Genomic DNA, 17953 nt, shown 5'->3' with positions numbered 1-17953 from the left:
GCTTTCTATGGGATAGATATGGAACGTTGAGGTGCAGTTGCAGCGACCTTTACGTTTCCTGGCATAAACAAGGAGGCCTGGCTCAAATGCTGCGATCCATCCGTAGCTTTGATCCATACTTTTGCAATACAAGTGCAGTTCTCAAAGCGCATTAATATTCTGCTCAGTTTATCCATTTCAGCAGGTGACAACATATATGTTTTCTTGAAGAAGACACGTCACACTTACTTGTCCTTGCCTATGTAGTCCACGATGCCCTAGGAAGGAGGAGGAAGAAAGAGAAAAGGGCTAATTAGTGTCAACCGAGCAACATCTCGATTTGTGCTTTAGCAACAACTAAAAATGAATCCTTCTAACGTACGAAACAGAGGCCCCGGGGACAACAGTTCCCACCATCCACCCTCCATAAACAAGAGCTCATCCATACCACTGCTGCCCGCATCCTGACTCGCACCAGGTCCCATTCACCCATCGCCCCCTGTGCTCGCTGACCTACATTGGCTCCCGGTCCGGCAACGCCTCGATTTTAAAATTCTCATCCTTGTGTCCAAATCCCTCCATGGCCTCGCCCCCTCCCTATCGCTGTAAACTCCTCCAGCCCTACAACCCTCCGAGATCTCTGCGCTCCTCCAATTCTGGCGTCTTGCGCATCCCCGATTTCCTTCGCTCCACCATTGGCGGCCGTGCGTTCAGCTGCCTAGGCCCTAAGCTCTGGAATTCCCTCCCTAAACCTCTCCGCTTCTTTACCTCCTCCTTTAAGACGCTCCTTAAAACCTACCTTTTTGACCAAGCTTTTGGTCACCTGTCCTAATATCTCCTTACATGGCTCGGTGTCAAATTTTGTTTGGTAATCGCTCCTGTGAAGCGCCTTGAGATGTTTTACTACGTTAAAGGTGCTGTATAAATGCAAGTTATTTTTGTTGTTACAAGACAGCATCAACACAGTGAAAGCTTTTAAGAATATAAGAAAACATGGAATGAGCAAAGACCATTTGGACCTTCAAACCCATTCTGCCAACAGATCACCTCCGTAAACTTGAGCTCATCCAAAACTCTGCTGCCCGTCTCCTAACTCGTACCAAGTCCTGTTCGCCCATCACCCATGTGCTCGCTGACCTACATTAGTTCCCGGTCCAGCAATGCCTCAGATTTAAAATTCTCATCCTTGTGTTCGAATCCCTCCATGGCCTCGCCTCTCCCTATCTCTGTAACCTCCTCCAGCCCTACAAACCTCTGAGATCTCTGCGTTCCTTCAATTCTGGCCTCTTGTGCGTCGCTGATTTCATTCGCCCCACCAATGGCGGCCATGCCTTCAGCCGCCTAAGTGCCAAGGTCTGGAATTCCCTCCCTAAACCCCTCCACCTCTCTCTCCATTAAGACGCTCCTTAAAACCTACGTCTTTGACCAAACTTTTGGTCACTTGCCCTAATATCTCCTTATGTGGTTCGGTGGTAGGTCTATAGAGAAAGGACAGGGGAGTGGGACTAATTGGATAGCTCTTTCAAAGCGCCAGCACGGGCATGATGGGCCGAATGGCCTCCTTCTGTGCTGTAGCATTCAATGACTCTATGTGCAAACTGCTTTATTGTGTCCTCCTCCCAAGGGAAAGTACTATAGAAATACTCTTTGCTTCCCAAAAGATATCGAGCACAATTCTGAAACACGGGGTAGTTTCCGTTAGATTGCGCTGGCTTTTTCAGCACAATCCTCCAATCCTCCCTGGCTCCAGGCGTAGTGCCGGAGGATTGGAGGACTGCTAATGTTGTACCGTTGTTTAAAAAGGGAGAAAGAGACAGACTGAGTTATTATAGGCCAGTCAGTCTAACCTTGGTGGTGAGCAAATTATTGGAATCGATTCTGAGGGACAGGATAAATCGTCATTTAGAAAGGCACGGGCTAATCAAGGATAGTCAGCATGGATTTGTTAAGGGAAGATCGTGTCTGACTAATTGGATTGAATTTTTTGAGGAGGTAACAAGGAGAGTTGATGAGGGTAACGCGTTTGATGTAGTGTACATGGATTTTAGCAAGGCTTCTGACAAGGTCCCACATGGCAGACTGGTCAAAAAAATAAAAGCCCATGGGATCCAAAGGAAAGTGGCAAGTTGGATCCAAAATTGGCTCAGTGGCAGGAAGCAAAGGGTAATGGTTGACAGGTGTTTTTGTGACTGGAAGGCTGTTTCCAGTGGGGTCCCACAAGGCTCAGTACTGGGTCCCCTGCTTTTTGTGGTATATATTAATGATTTGGACTTGAATGTGGGGGACTTGATCAAGAAGTTTACAGATGATACAAAAATTGGCCGTGTGGTTGATAGTGAGGAGGAAAGCTGTAGACTGCAGGAAGATATCAATGGACTGGTCAGGTGGGCAAATAAGTGGCAAATGAAATTCAATCCAGAGAATCCAGAGAAGCATTTAGGGAGGGCAAACAAGGCAAGTGAATACACAATAAATGGGAGGATACTGAGAGGTGTAGAGGAACAATGGGACCTTGGAGTGCATGTCCACAGATCCCTGAAGGTAGCAGGGCAGGTAGATAAGGTGGTTAAAAAGGCAAACGGGATACTTTCCTTTATTAGCTGAGGCGTAGAATATAAGAGCAGGGAGGTTATGCTAGAACTGTATAAAATATTGGTTAGGCCACAGCTTGAGTACTGTGTACAGTTCTGGTCACCACATTACAGGAAAGATGTGATTGCACTACAGAGGATACAGAGGAGATTTATGAGGATGTTGTCAGGGCTGGAGAATTTTAGCTATGAGGAAAGATTGGATAGGCTGGGGTTGTTTTCTTTGGAACAAAGGAAGCTGAGGGGAGATTTAATTGAGGTGTACAAAATTATGACGGGATTAGATAGAGTGGATAGGGAGGACCTATTTCCCTTAGCAGAGAGGTCAGTGACCGTAGATTTAAAGTAATTGGTAGGAGGATTTGAGGGGAGCTGAGGAGAAATGTTTTCACCCAGAGGGTGGTAAGGGTCAGGAACTCACTGCCTGAAAGGGTGGTAGAGGCAGAAACCCTCAACTCATTTAAAAAGTACTTGGATGTGCACTTGAAGTGCCGTAACCTACAGAGCTACGGACCAAGCGCTGGAACGTGGGATTAAGCTGGACAGCTCTTTTTTGGCCGGCACGGACTCGATGGGCCGAATTGCCACCTTCTGTGCCATGACTTTCTATGATTCTATGAATTCGGCTGAATCAGCGCCAAAACATCGCGGAATTCCAGGCGTAAATGATGTCCGACGTAATTCGAGTTTCCGCGATCTTTTGCGCTGGCTCGAAAATCGTCTCGCGGAAGCCGGCCCCGCCCACAAAACTGGCCACGCCCCCCCCCGAACGAAATAACGAGGATGGCGGGTTTCTGCCGACTGCGCCCACCTGCGGCCGCTCGAGGAGGGTCTTCAAATTAAGCTCGTTTTCTTAGGTGCACGGGCACTAGTTGGCATGATTTAATCGATTTTAAATATTAAAAAATATTCAATTTACTAAGAAACTGACTGGTGTACACCAATGAAAGTAATAAATGGTTCAGTATGGTTTTTTTTAAAGTCATTTTCAGTGATTTAAAATCAGGTTACTCACAGGTGGAGGACTGGACACTCTTACTAAAATTTTTTTGTGATAAACCCATTTTCAGCTGTATTAATAAAACTACACCGCGTTACCACTCTTAAACACATCAATGAGTATTTTTTATTGCAGAAAAGAAAAATAAATAAACGATTGTGCTCTGTTAAGCTGCCGGATTGCGCTGGTTCGTGGAAGATTTTACACGCGCCCAAAGCGGAAACTCCAAGCCCACGTATCTATCTCCGCTATTCATTCCTGGGCAGCTGCCTCTCCGAGGATAACATCACCCTCTACCCTCAGCCCCAGCTTCAAAAGACCATCACGTGAAATGGCGAGTCTTTAACCTCCAATCCCATTCCCAAACCAGATATTTACCCAATTGCACCTGAAGAGCCGTGACGTGCCGGGCTACGGACCAAATGCGGGAAAGTGGGATTAGGCTGGGGCGGCTCGTTTCTCAGCCGGCGCAGACACGATGGGCCGAATGGCCTCCTTCTGTGCCGTAAATTTTCTATGATTCTATGCTTTACGCGGGCACTAAGCGACGTGGCCTCGAAGACTTATGCAGTTCCATATGATCACGTCTCTGTGGGAGGAAAGGCGGGGGGTGGTGGGGCAGTTTCTGCAGTCTGTAGATTCACTTGAGTTTAGTTTATTTTATAGCTGTGGCTCAGTGAGTAGCACGGACTGCCTCTGAGTTAAGAAGGTTCGTGGGTTCAAGTCCCACTGCCAGAGACTTGAGCTCATCATCCAGCCTGACACTCCCAGTGCAGTACTGAGGGAGTGCCACACTGTCGGAGGGACCTTCTTTCAGCTGAGATATTAAACCGAGACTCTGTCTGCTCTTTCAGGTGGATGTAAAGGATTCCATGGTGCTATTTTGAAGGGGCGTTTACCCCGGTGTCCTGGGCCAATATTTATCCCTCAACCAACATCACTAGAAGCAGATTATCCGGTCATTTATCTCATTGCTGTTTGTGGGATCTTGCTGTGCGCAAATTGGCTGCTGCGTTTCCTACATTACAACAGTGACTGCACTTCAAAAGTACTTCAATGGCGGTAAAGTGCTTTGGGACGCCCTGAGATTGTGAAAGGAGCAATATAAATACAAGTCTTTCTCCATTCTGTGCTCACAAGCCAAATCAAATAGCCTGTTTTCAGTGACAATCGTCTCTGCATCACCACCTTTCGAAGACATGGATCATACTCCCTCAATTTTTCCTACAAGCTTAACTCTGTGAGTCTTACTTTAGAGGCTTAAGTCAGAGACTCATCCTTATCACTGTTCTCTGAATCTTTTCCGATCCTTTGGAAGAAGAGTTACAAAACCTGCTCACAGCATTCCAAATACAAAAGAAAGGACCTGTGTTCCTATGGTGCCTTTCACGACCTCAGGACGTCCCAAAGCGCTTTACAGCCAATGAAGTACTTTTAAAGTGTAGTCACTGTTGTAACGAGTAAAGGAAAGCACAGCAGGATCCCACTAACAGCAATGAGATAAATGACCTGATAATCTGTTTTAGTGATGTTGGTTGAAGGATAAATGTTGGCCAGGGCGAACTCCAGTGCTTTTCTTCAAATAGTGCCGTGGGATCTTTTATATCCATCGCGGTTTAACGTCTCATCCGAAAGGCGGCACCTCCGACAGTGCAACACTCCCTCAGTACTGCACTGGAGTGTGTGATCCTGGATTATGTGCTCAAGTCTACAGTTTGGGGCTTGGACCCATGATCTTCTGACTCAGAGTCAAGAATGCGACTTCTGAGCCAAGGCTAGTCTCAGGATGTCCCAAAGTCTTTCACATGCAATGAATTACTTTTGAAATGTAGTCACTGATGTTGTGACGGTGTGTAAAGCCAATGCGGCTTCAACAAAGGTCCATGAGTTAGAGTAACTTCTTTCAGTCAAATGCCTCCAGATGTATCCTAATATTTAATTAGCTTCGGTAGCAGATTTATAAAAGTTTGGCAAATCTACTTTCACTTGTTTACAAACACGCAACGAACCAATTTAAATTACAAAGCACTACCTGAAAGGGCGGTGGAAGCTGATTCAGTATTAACTTTCAAAGGGGAATTGGATATTTACTTGAAAAGAAAAAATGTGCAGGGTTATGGGGAAAGAGCAGGGTGGAGTGGGACTAATTGGACAGCTCTTTCAAAGAGCCGGAACAGGCACGACGGGCCGAATGGCCTCCTTCTGTGCTGTAAGATTCTATGCTGCGGCACCATTGTCCCAAATACGAAGAGTGCTTCTTTTGCCTCTTTCCTTTGCAAACAATCAAGGATTTATCGAAGGCTATTTCATGAAGACAGTGCCCACTTTATTGGGTTAGCTTGAGTGATCTGCCCATCGGCATCGTTCTTGTGAGGAGTCACTGTTGATGAGAGGTTGGCGGTGGTCTTAAAAGGAAACTCTGGGCGCCATAAACAAATCTTATTTATTACCCAGGACATTTCTCAGTATCTTGTTGCTGGCACTATATTTTATCGATATGGTAATGCTTTCCACTCACTCAGAGCACCCATTGAGGTCATTAAAAGTCCTCTGACACAAGATTATGAAGCCATTCTGTTTGATGTGGAAACGTTTGTTGCTGTAGAATTTATATGGAGATCTGAACCTCTTTTCTCCCCCCTTTGATTTTGTTTCCATCCCTCTCCTGAAGGCGCTGACTCGGGCTGCGGTGCATTTTCACGTCACCAAGTACATCGTGGCACCTCACCCAGATGAGAACTGACAGTGAGTCAATAGATGTTCAACTGTGTGGGGCATCGCAGCCAAACACGATCCAGGCCCCCACCCACAATCCAGACACTTCCGCAGATCACTGGATAATCAACGTGAGCAGGAGTGCTAACTACTATCAGCCGTGGCTCAGTGGGCAACAGTCTTGCCTCGGAGTCAGAAGGTGGTAGGTTTAAGTCCCACTCCAGAGACTTGGGCACGAAGTCTAGGCTGACACTGCCAGTGCAGCGCTGAGGGAGTGCTGCACTGTTGGAGGTGCCGTCTTTTGGATGAGATGTTAAAGCGAGGCCCTGTCTGCCCTCTCGGGTGGATGTAAAAGACCCCATGGTACTATTTTGAAGGAGAGCAGGGGAGTTCTCCCCGGTGTCCTGGGCCAATATTTATCCCTCAACCAACAATCAAAATTCATTAGAGTTCTTTGAGGAAGTAACGGGCAGGGTGGATAAAGGGGAACCAATGGATGCAGTATATTTGGATTTCCAAAAGGCATTCAATTAGGTGCCACATAAAAGATTACTGCACAAGATAAGAACTCATGGTGTTGGGGGTAATATACTGGCATGGATAGAAGATTGGCTAACTAACAGAAAACAGAGAGTCGGGATAAAAGGGTCATTTTCAAAATGGCAATCTGTAACTAGTGGGGTGCCACAGGGCTCAGTACTGGGGCCTCAACTATTTACAATATATATCAATGACTTGGATGAAGGAAGCGAGTGTATTGTGGCCAAATTTGCTGATGATACAAAGATAGGTGGAAAAGCAAGTTGTGAGGAGGACACAAAGTGTCTGCAAAGGGATATTGACAGGTTAAGTGAATGGGGCAGATGGAATATAATGTGGGAAAATGGGAAATCATCCACCTTGGGAGGAAAAATAAAAAAGCAAAATATTATTTGAATGAAGAAATACTACAAAACGCTGCGGTACAGAGGGATCTGGGTGTCCTCGTACATGAAACAGAAAAAGTCAACATACAGGTGCAGCAGGTAATCCAGAAGGCAAACGGAATATCGGCTTTTATTTCTAGGGGGAAGTCATGCTACAACTGTACAGGGTGCTGGTGAGACCACACCTGGAGTACTGCGTACAGTTCTGGTGCCCTTATTTAAGGAAGGACATACTTGCATTGGAGGCAGTTCAGAGAAGGTTCACTAGGTTGATTCCGGGTATGGAAAGATTGTCTTAGAAACATGGAAACATAGAAAATAGGAGCAAGAGTAGGCCATTCGGCCTTCGGGCCTGCTCCGCCATTCAAAATGATCATGGCTGATCGTCTAACTCAGTACCCTGTTCCCGCTTTTTCCCCATATCCCTTGATCCCTTTAGCATTAAGAAATATATCTATCTCCTTCTTGATTACATCTAATGACTTGGCCTCCACTGCCTTCTGTGGTAGAGAATTCCACAGGTTCACCACCCTCTGAGCGAAGAAATTTCTCATCTCGGTTCTAAATGGCATACCCCGTATCCTGAGACTGTGACCCCTGGTTCTGGACTCCCCAGCCATCGGGAACATCCTCCCTGCTTCTAGTCTGTCTAGTCCTGTTAGAATTTTATATGTTTCGATGAGATCACCTCTCATTCTTCTAAATTCTAGTGAATATAGGCCTGGTCGACCCAATCTCTCCTCATACATCAGTCCTGCCATCCCAGGAATCAGTCTGGTAAACCTTCGTTGCACTCCCTCTATGGCAAGGACATCCTTCCTCAGATAAGGAGACCAAAGCTGCACACAATACTCCAGATGTGGTCTCACCAAGGCCCTGTATAACTGCAGTAAGACATCCCCGCTCCTGTACTCAAATCCTCTTGCAATGAAGGCCAACATACCATTTGCTTTCCTAACTGCTTGCTGCACCTGAATGCTCGCTTTCAGCGACTGGTGTACAAGGACACCCAGGTCTCGTTGCACCTCCCCTTTTCCCAATCGATCACCATTCAGATAATAATCTGCCTTTCTGTTTTTACAAACAAAGTGGATAACCTCACATTTATCCACGTTATACTGCATCTGCCATGTTCTTGCCACTCATCCAACTTGCCTAAATCACATTGCAGCCTCTTTGCATCCTCCTCACAGCTCACATTCCACCCCAGCTTTGTGTCGTCTGCAAACTTGGAAATGTTACATTCCGTTCCCTCATCCAAATCATTGATATATATTGTGAATAGCTGGGGCCCAAGCACTGATCCCTGCGGTACCCCACTAGTCACTGCCTGCCACCCGGAAAAAGACCCGTTTATTCCTACTCTCTGTTTCTTGTTTGTCAACCAATTCTCAATCCATGCCAGTATATTCCCCCCAATCCCATGTGCTTTAATTTTGCACACTAACCTCTTGTGTGGAACCTTATCAAAAGCCTTCTGAAAATCCAAATACACCACATCCACTGGTTCTCCCCTATCTATTCTACTAGTTACATCCTCAAAAAACTCTAATAGATTTGTTAAGCATGATTTCCCTTTCATGAACCCATGCTGACTTTGTCCAATCCCGTTAATGCCCTCCAAGTGTTCTGTTATCACATCTTTTCTAATAGACTCTAACATTTTCCCCACTACTGATGTTAGGCTAACTGGTCTGTAATTCGCTGTTTTTTCTCTCCCTCCTTTTTTAAATAGTGGGGTTACATTTGCCACCCTCCAATCTGTAGGAACTGTTCCAGAGTCTATCGAATTTTGGAAGATGACCACCAATGCATCCACTATCTCCAGGGCCACTTCCTTTACTACTCTGGGATGTAGATTATCAGGCCTAGGGGATTTGTCAGCCTTTAGCCCCATTAATTTCCCTGGCACTATTTTTTTTACTAATACTGATTTCCTTCAGTTCCTCCCTCTCACTAGACCCTTGGTTCCCTAACATTTCTGGCAGGTTATTTGTGTCCTCCCTTGTGAAGACAGAACCAAAGTATGTGTTTAATTGTTCTGCCATTTCTTTGTTCCCCATTATAATTTCCCCCATTTCTGACTGTAAGGGACCTACATTTGTCTTCACTAATCTTTTTCTCTTGACATATTTATAGAAGCTTTTACAGTCAGTTTTTATGTTCCCTGCTAGTTTACTCTCATACTCTATTTTTTCCCTCTTAATCAATCTCTTTGTCCTCCTTTGCTGAATTCTAAACTGCTCCCAATCCTCAGGCTTGCTGCTTTTTCTGGCAATTTTATCTATCTCCTCTTTGGATCTAATACTATCCCTAATTTCTTTTGTAAGCCATGGTTGAGCCACCTTTCCTGTTTTATTTTTGCACCAGACAGGAATGAATAATTGTTGTAATTCCTGCACACGTTCTTTAAATATTAGCCATTGCCTATCCACCGTCATCCCTTTCAGTAAAGTTCCCCAATCTATCATAGCTAACTCGCACCTCATACTTTTGTAATTTCCTTTATTTAGATTCAGGACCCTAGTTTCGGATTCAATTACTTCACTCTCCATCTTAATGAGGAATTCTATCATGTTATGGTTGCTCTTCCCTAAGGGACCCCGCAAAACAAGATTGTTAATTAATCCTTTCTGATTGCACAATACGCAGTCTAGGATCGCCTGTTCTCTAGTTGGTTCCTCAACGTATTGGTCTAGAAAACCATCACGTACACACTCCAGGAATTCCTCCCCCACAGTATTATTGCTAATTTGTTTTGACCAATCTATATGTAGATTAAAGTCACCCATGATTATAGTTGTATCCTTCTTGCATGCGTCTCTAATTTCCTGTTTAATGCCCTCACCTACATCTCCACCACTGTTTGGGGGCCTATAGACAACCCCCACCAACGTTTTCTGCCCCTTGGTGTTTCTTAGCTCCACCCAGATTCCACATCGTGATTTTCCGAGCCAATATCCTTCCTCACTATTGCATTGATTTCCTCCTTTACAAACAATGCTACCCCACCTCCTTTCCCTTTTTGCCTGTCCTTCCTGAATATTGAATACCCCTGGATGTTCAGTTCTCATTCTTGGTCACCCTGCAGCCATGTCTCCGTAATCGCAACTATATCAAAACCGTTAATATCTATCTGCGCTGTTAATTCATCTAACTTATTGCGCATGCTCTGCGCATTTAGACACAATGCCTTTAGACTTGTCTTTTTAAGATTGCTAGTCATCTTAGTTTAATTTTGCACTATGGCCCTATTTGTTTATCGCCCTTGTTTTCTCTGCTTTCCACTATTGCTTCTTCCCTTTCTATCTTTTATTTCTATCCTCGTTTCCCCCTCCTCTGTCTCCCTGCTCAGGTTCCCATCCCCCTGCCTTCCCCAACAGCACTAGCAAACATCCCCGCGAGGACATGGGTCTTATGAGGAAGATTGAACAGGTTGGGTCTATACTCACTGGAGTTTAGAAGAATGAGAGGAGATCTTATTGAAACATACAAGATTCTGAGGGGACTCGATAGGGTAGATGCTGAGAGGATGTTACCCCTCATGGGGGAATCTAAAACTAGGGGGCATAGTCTCAGAATAAGGGGTCGCCCGTTTAAGACAGAAACGAGGAGGAATTTCTTCTCCCAGAGGGTCGTGAATCTTTGGAATTCTTTACCCCAAAAAGCTGTGGAGGCTGAGTCATTGAATACATTCAAGGCTGAGTTAGACAAATTTTTAATCAGCAAGGGAGTCAAACGATATGGGGAAAGGGTGGGAAAGTGGAGTTGAGGCCAGAATCAGATCAGCCATGATCTCATTAAAATGCCGGAGCAGGCTCGAAGGGCCGAATGGCCTACTCCTGCTCCCATCTCTAAAAAAACAGATAATCTGGTCATTATCACGTCGTTGTTTGTTGAACCTTGCTGTGCGGAAATTGGCTGCCATGTTTCCTACATTATAACAGTGACTACACTTCAAAAGTACTTCATTGGCTGTGAAGCGCTTTGGGACGCCCTGAGCAATTTGGAAATATGTAAGTCCCCTTTTTTAAACAAATTAGTTTATATGAGTTTTTAAATTCAGCTTTAGAATCGAGATCCACTTTGTGTCTCACGCTGGTGGAAGCAACTCATGGGAACGTAGCAGAGAGAAGCTTTGAGGAAGAACACAAACAGCTTCCTGGAGTTTTGCCAGGGCTTAAATCCGGCTTGGAGACAGTCTGTAACATTGGACCGAGTCCCGACACTCAATCTGTAGACTTGTTCTCGTACACCGACAATACTTAATGGAGTGGAAGGCCAATCACTTTCACTGCAGCATCGAGGGTTGGTAGTAAGCTCTAATAGAGGGCTTAAACGGCATTCATTTGTGAAAATTTGAAAATTTGTTTTATTTTTCACCTCCCCTGAAGTCAGTCTTTACCAAAAATAAAATTGTTGGACTATACCCTGGTGTTGTAAGATTCCTTACATTTACCAAAAATGACCACGGTGAGATTTCTGCTCGCTTAGAATTGGGTTTGGAGTCAATCCTATTTAATTGAAGCCGAGCATTCTGCTTCCTCGAAATGCCAGATCTCTCTGAAGCTGAAGTTTGTCTTCTCAAAGATAAGGAGGTGGCGATGGTGTCGGGGGAGGCGGCATAACTGGCCTCAGCACTATTGAATTAGGGAGGAGGAGAATGAATCAGTCATTCCGTTGCTGGTCGCTATCCAGTGACCCCCCCCCACCACCGACTTCTGCAAATTTGTGGAGGTTTATGTACCGACATGGTCAGACTCAATGGTGATGACTTCCATAGTTGAAAAGCCCGCTGACACTCAAGGGCTGATGTTCCCAACGTGTGCTTCCGGTGTGGAACCTTGCCCAATGGGAGGGCATAGCAAGATATCAGGTGTCCCTCCGCCCACCACCCCCCACCATGATTCTTCATCCATTTGGACGGCCAATCTGAGGAGCGTACCCTTGATTTTCTGGCGTGTGCTCCTGGCAGGCGAGGCTCCGCATCGGGAGAGTTCATTCAGAAAACATACCCTTTACTATCCAGGTCAACATATGAAGGAGGGCCACTCGGGGAAGATACCGGAAGGGTGGCCAACGCCCAGGGAACTGTAGCCTTGGACCAGTTGCTGCCTTCAACATCAACTTTGTGCTTTCATTTCAGTAACGCTCACCTCATTTACGGTGCGGTTAAGCTTTGCATGTTGCAAAAGCGCAGCTTTATTTCCTCAGGCAAGATATCGATTGTGTGCCCCCTCGACACATGCATCAAACCCAGAAGCACCCAAAGACAACAACAATTTGCATTTACATAGCATCTATAACGTAGTAAAACATCCCAAGGCGCTTCACAGGAGCGATTACCAAACAAGATTTGACACCGAGCCACATGAGGAGATATTAGGACAGGTGACCAAAAGCTTGGTCAAAGAGGTAGGTTATAAGGAGCGTCTTAAAGGAGATGAGAGAGGTGGAGAGGTGGAGCGGTTTACGAATGGAATTCCAGAGCTTAGAGCCGAGGCAGCTGAAGGCACGGCCGCCAATGGTGGAAGTCGGGGATGCGCAAGAGGCCTGAATTGGAAGAACGCAGAGATCTCGGAGGTTTGTAGGGACGGTGGAAGTTACAGAGAGGGAGTGGCGCGGCCGAGAAGGGATTTGAACACGAGGATGAGAATTTTAAAATCGTGGCTTTGCTGGACCGGGAGCCAATGCAGGTCAGCGAGCACAGGGGGTGATGGGTGAATGGGACTTGGTGCGAGTTAGGATACGGGCAGCAGAGTTTTGGATGAGCTCAAGTTTATAGCGGGTGGAAGATGGGAGGCCAACCAGGAGAACATTGGGAGAGGAGAGGAGGAAATTTGAGGAATAGAAATAAAGGGAGTAATTTTAATCCCCAAGGACGGGTGGGTTGGGGGCAGGTGGGGACGGTAAAAATTGTGAAAATGTGAAACCCGACCCCAATCCGCCTACGTCCGGTTTTAACGGAGGCGGGTCGAGGGGCAGGCGACCAATCCGCTCTCAGGAGGGGCTTGATCGGGTGGACGCGGTAAGGATGTTCCCAAGGATGGGTGAAACTAGAACTAGGGGGCATAATCTTAGAATAAGGGGCTGCTCTTTCAAAACTGAGATGAGGAGAAACTTCTTCACTCAGAGGGTAGTAGGTCTGTGGAATTTGCTGCCCCAGGAAGCTGTGGAAGCTACATCATTAAATAAATTTAAAACAGAAATAGACAGTTTCCTAGAAGTAAAGGGAATTAGGGGTTACGGGGAGCGGGCAGGAAATTGGACAAGAATTTAGATTTGAGGTTAGGATCAGATCAGCCATGATCTTATTGAATGGCGGAGCAGGCTCGAGGGGCCGATTGGCCGACTCCTGCTCCTATTTCTTATGTTCTTAATGTTCTTATGTAAGAGGCGGGTCAGTCAATAAAATCTTTTAAGGGGGCTGCTGGCCTCCATTTTAAAAGGTTTTTTATTTTTAACTCCTGGGGGCAGGGATTCCCGGGCCCTCTGCTTCACGCCACGGAAGAGGATGCGAGAAGGCCCGGATATCAATAGGTTAAGTGCCTTTATTGCACTGCTTGTGGGCCAGGAGAAGCAGGAGTGTTTCCTCCAGGCCCAACAAGCTCATCTGCCTCGATCGCACACACGCGTTTGGACGACCCTCACCACCCCCCCCCCTCCCCCCATGTTCAACCACCCCCTACAATCTCTGACCCCCCACGACCTCCGACCCCCTCCACGATCTCTGAGGCCCCCCACTATCTCCGACCCCCACCATGAGTAAATATCGGGGCCAAAGTTTTTTCAAAGAAAGTCAACATTGGCCATTCAAACCAGAAGAGCTGAACACTCGGGTGTAGTCTTCGACCGTGAGACCTTTCTCTATAACCATTATCCACTTCCGTTTTCACATTCAGGATGCCAAGTTGATTAAACCAACCATTCCGTACGAAATTCAGTGAATCACCAGTGGGCACAAGCCATTTGAACTGCCACCGATGCGAGCTCACAGCACCAATTACCAAAGCAGGAAGGAATGAGTCATACTGTGCAGTGGTCAAGGGGAGGGAGGGCGGTCTATCTTTCACCTCTCTCTGGGGGTAATTGTAACTTTGAGCGATGGTGTAAAAACGTGCGATATCGAACTAGCCGCCCGTCATACACCCCCCACCCCATTTTCCCTTTCGTCGTCTTCAATGGAGGGGTAGATCGGGGGGCGGGGTGTATGACGGGTGGGTAATTTGATAGCTCACGTTTTAAACCATCGCTCAAAGTTAAAATGTAAGGACTTGCACAACACCAGGTTATAGTCCAACAGTTTTATTTTAAATCACAAGCTTTCGGAGCTCCGAAAGCTTGTGATTTAAAATAAAACTGTTGGACTATAACCTGGTGTTGTGCAAGTCCTTACATTTGTCCACCTCAATCCATCACCGGCATCTCCACATCAAAGTTAAAATGACCTCCTTTTAAGTCTTCTCTTGCATTTGCGATGGTCCCAGTGAGACAGAGTTAAGGAAACTTGGCAAACAGACCAAAGATCTAGAGCTCCTTAGGGTTTCCTGGGACCTGTCACTTTCTTTTTTAAACCAGCTTTTTTAAAAAAAGATATATATTCATGGATTTTGTTTCCAAGCTGGAGCACATTAAAGTGTTCTAAATGCAAACTCTATCCCTCCTAAATCTTTACCACATGGAATAAATGTTCCCAAAGATGTCGTTGAACTTTAGAGGGGCAGCAATGCAGATCGATGTTTAGCTAAGGCTTCCAGAGGGATGATCTATTTTACTTGGAAATAAAGGCCCTCAATCATCTTTATTGGACCTTATCAGAGGGTTGCCAACCCTCCAGGATCGCCCTGGAGTCTCCAGGAATTGAAGATTAATCTCCAGGACACCGCTGCGAGCAAAAAAAAACAGGAGAAAAAAATCATAGGGGCATTAAAAAAAAGTTGTGTTTTTTTTTCTTTCATTTTCTTTGAACACTTTTGTTTATTAGTTATAAAAACGTTGGAGCTGGGAAAAAAAAGACTGTATGACTGACAGTCAGGAATCATTCGATCTGGTACATTTGTGGTACATATGAAGAGTCTGTTTGCTTTCCAATTTGGTGTGCCACAAGGATGGGCACGTTGGGCGACCAATGGTGGGACCGTGTGGGGGCGGGGCGGTTGGTGGCAGGAGGTCACGTGATAAAACCTCCAGGAATACTTTCAACCAGAGTTGGCAACTCTACCCGATCAGCCTTTATTCGACTCTGGTAAAATTGATATCCTGACAGTCAAATAACATTCATTGAGCCTCAGTACATCTCTCACCAGACAACTAATTGGGGGCATTCAGGACGACCTACGCCAGGCCTACGTGGTTACTAAGCCCACGCTCCCTTGTTGCCGTTGCTAAGGTTATGATAAAAATACCAATCTCCGATTTGATGATGTTACAAGGCCCACATTAGAAACAAATGATTAATATTTGGTATTCTTCCTGAAGGAAGTGATTCCTCTTTTTTTTTTGAAGTGGGTAAATTTCGCAAGACTCCACTCTCAGTGCAGAGCCTCGTTTGGCTGCGCGATGGTGTCAGCCACGGCTCAGTGAGTAGCCTCTGAGTCACAAGGTCTGCGGGTTCAATTCCCACTCCAGAGACTTGAGCACACAATCTAGGCTGACACTTCAGTGCAGTACTGAGGGAGTGCTGCACCGTCGGAGGTGCTATCTTTTCAGATGAGACGTTAAACCCAGGCCCCATCTGCCGTCTCAGATTGGATGTAAAATATCCCATGGCATTATTTCCAAGCACAGCAGGGGAGTTCTCCCCGGCGTCCTGGCCAATATTTATCCCTCTACCAACATCGCTAAAACAGATGATCTGGTCATTATCACATGTGACAAATTTGCTTGAGTTCTTTGAGGACATAACGTACAGGGTGGATAAAGGGGGAACCAGTGGACGTAGTGTATTTAGACTTCCAGAAGGCGTTCGACATGGCGCCACATAAAAGATTATTGCTCAAGATAAAGAATCACTGGATTGGGGGTAATGTTCTGGCATGGGTGGAGGATTGGTTATCTAACAGGAAGCAGAGAGTTGGGGTAAATGGTTCATTCTCGGACTGGCAACCAGTAGCCAGTGGTGTTCCGCAGGGGTCGGTGCTGGGTCCCCAACTCTTTACAATCTATATTAACGATTTGGAGGAGGGGACCGAGTGTAACATATCAAAGTTTGCAGATGATACAAAGATGGGAGGGAAAGTAGAGAGTGAGGAGGACATAAAAAACCTACAAGGGGTTATAGACAGGCTGGGTGAGTGGGCGGAGATTTGGCAGATGCAATACAATATTGGAAAATGTGAGGTTATGCACTTTGGCAGGAAAAATCGGAGAGCAAGTTATTATCTTAATGGCGAGAAACTGGAAAAGGACTGCAGTACAAAGGGATCTGGGGGTCCTAGTGCAAGAAAATCAAAAAGTTAGTTTGCACGTGCAGCAGGTGATCAAGAAGGCCAACAGAATGTTGGCTTTTATTGCTAGGGGGATAGAATATAAAAACAGGGAGGCATTGCTGCAGTTATATAAGGTATTGGTGAGACTGCACCTGGAATACTGCATACAGTTTTGGTCTCCATACTTAAGAAAAGACATACTTGCTTTTGAGGCAGTACAAAGAAGGTTCACTCGGTTAATCCCAGGGATGAGGGGGTGGACATATGAGGAGAGGTTGAGTTGATTGGGACTCTACTCATTGGAGTTCAGAAGAATGAGAGGCGATCTTATTGAAACATATAAGATTGTGAAGGGGCTTGATTGGGTGGATGCGGTAAGGATGTTCCCAAGGATGGGTGAAACTAGAACTAGGGGGCATAATCTTAGAATAAGGGGCTGCTCTTTCAAAACTGAGATGAGGAGAAACTTCTTCACTCAGAGGGTAGTAGGTCTGTGGAATTTGCTGCCCCAGGAAGGTGTGGAAGCTACATCATTAAATAAATTTAAAACAGAAATAGACAGTTTCCGAGAAGTAAAGGGAATTAGGGGTTACGGGGAGCGGGCAGGAAATTGGACATGAAGCTGAGTTCGGGTCGGTCAAGGTCCTGTGGGTGGCGGAGAGGGCCCAGGGGCTGAGTGGCCGGGTCCTGCTCCTACTTCTTGTGTTCTTTAGATTTGAGGTTAGGATCAGATCAGCCATGATCTTATTGAACGGCGGAGCAGGCTCGAGGGGCTGATTGGCCTACTCCTGCTCCTATTTCTTATGTTCTTATTGCTGTTTGTGGGAGCTTGCTGTGCGCAAATTGTCTGCTGCGCTTCCTACATCACAACAGTGACCACACTTAAAAAAAAAAGCACTTCATTGGCTGTAAAGTGCTTTGGGACGTCCTGAGGTCCTGACAGACACTAAATAAGTGCAAGTTCTTTCTTTTTTTCCCATCTTAGGAGATATGTAATGACAGCATTTACATGAGGTGCACCAGAAGAGTAAGAGGTCGGTAGATTTTCATCAGACCCGAATACAATGGATTGCCTGTCAGTCAAGCCCAGCTTCTGCAATCACTTTTCAACCTTACCACTCGATGGAAGCGAGGCCATTCATCGTCCTTTCCGGATAAAACCCCTCCTGCTCCTTCCAGTCTCTATAGCAACAAGCACGCGAGGGGATCAGTGGATTTGGGCTGTTTGCAGGTCTCAGGCCTGCACCTACGCTGCTCTGATCGGGCTAGCGGAGAGCGTCGAGTGTCGGCTGGAGTTGATGGTGGATGGCCTGC

General features: G+C 46.0%; 1 protein-coding gene across 1 annotated transcript in view; it reads right to left on the bottom strand.

The window, feature by feature from the left end:
* Positions 1-17953, bottom strand: part of adcy5 (adenylate cyclase 5) — a 442325-nt gene that overhangs the window by 102087 nt on the left and 322285 nt on the right. The window contains exon 9 of the mRNA XM_067987067.1: positions 229-257. Within this exon, the coding sequence (XP_067843168.1) occupies positions 229-257 (29 nt within the window). The remainder of the gene's footprint in view (positions 1-228; positions 258-17953) is intronic.

This window comes from Heptranchias perlo, chromosome 7, assembly GCF_035084215.1.
Source record: "Heptranchias perlo isolate sHepPer1 chromosome 7, sHepPer1.hap1, whole genome shotgun sequence".
NCBI lineage: Eukaryota > Metazoa > Chordata > Chondrichthyes > Hexanchiformes > Hexanchidae > Heptranchias > Heptranchias perlo.
The sequence above is the reverse complement of the archived record's forward strand: the minus strand, read 5'-3'. Positions and strand labels throughout refer to the sequence as shown.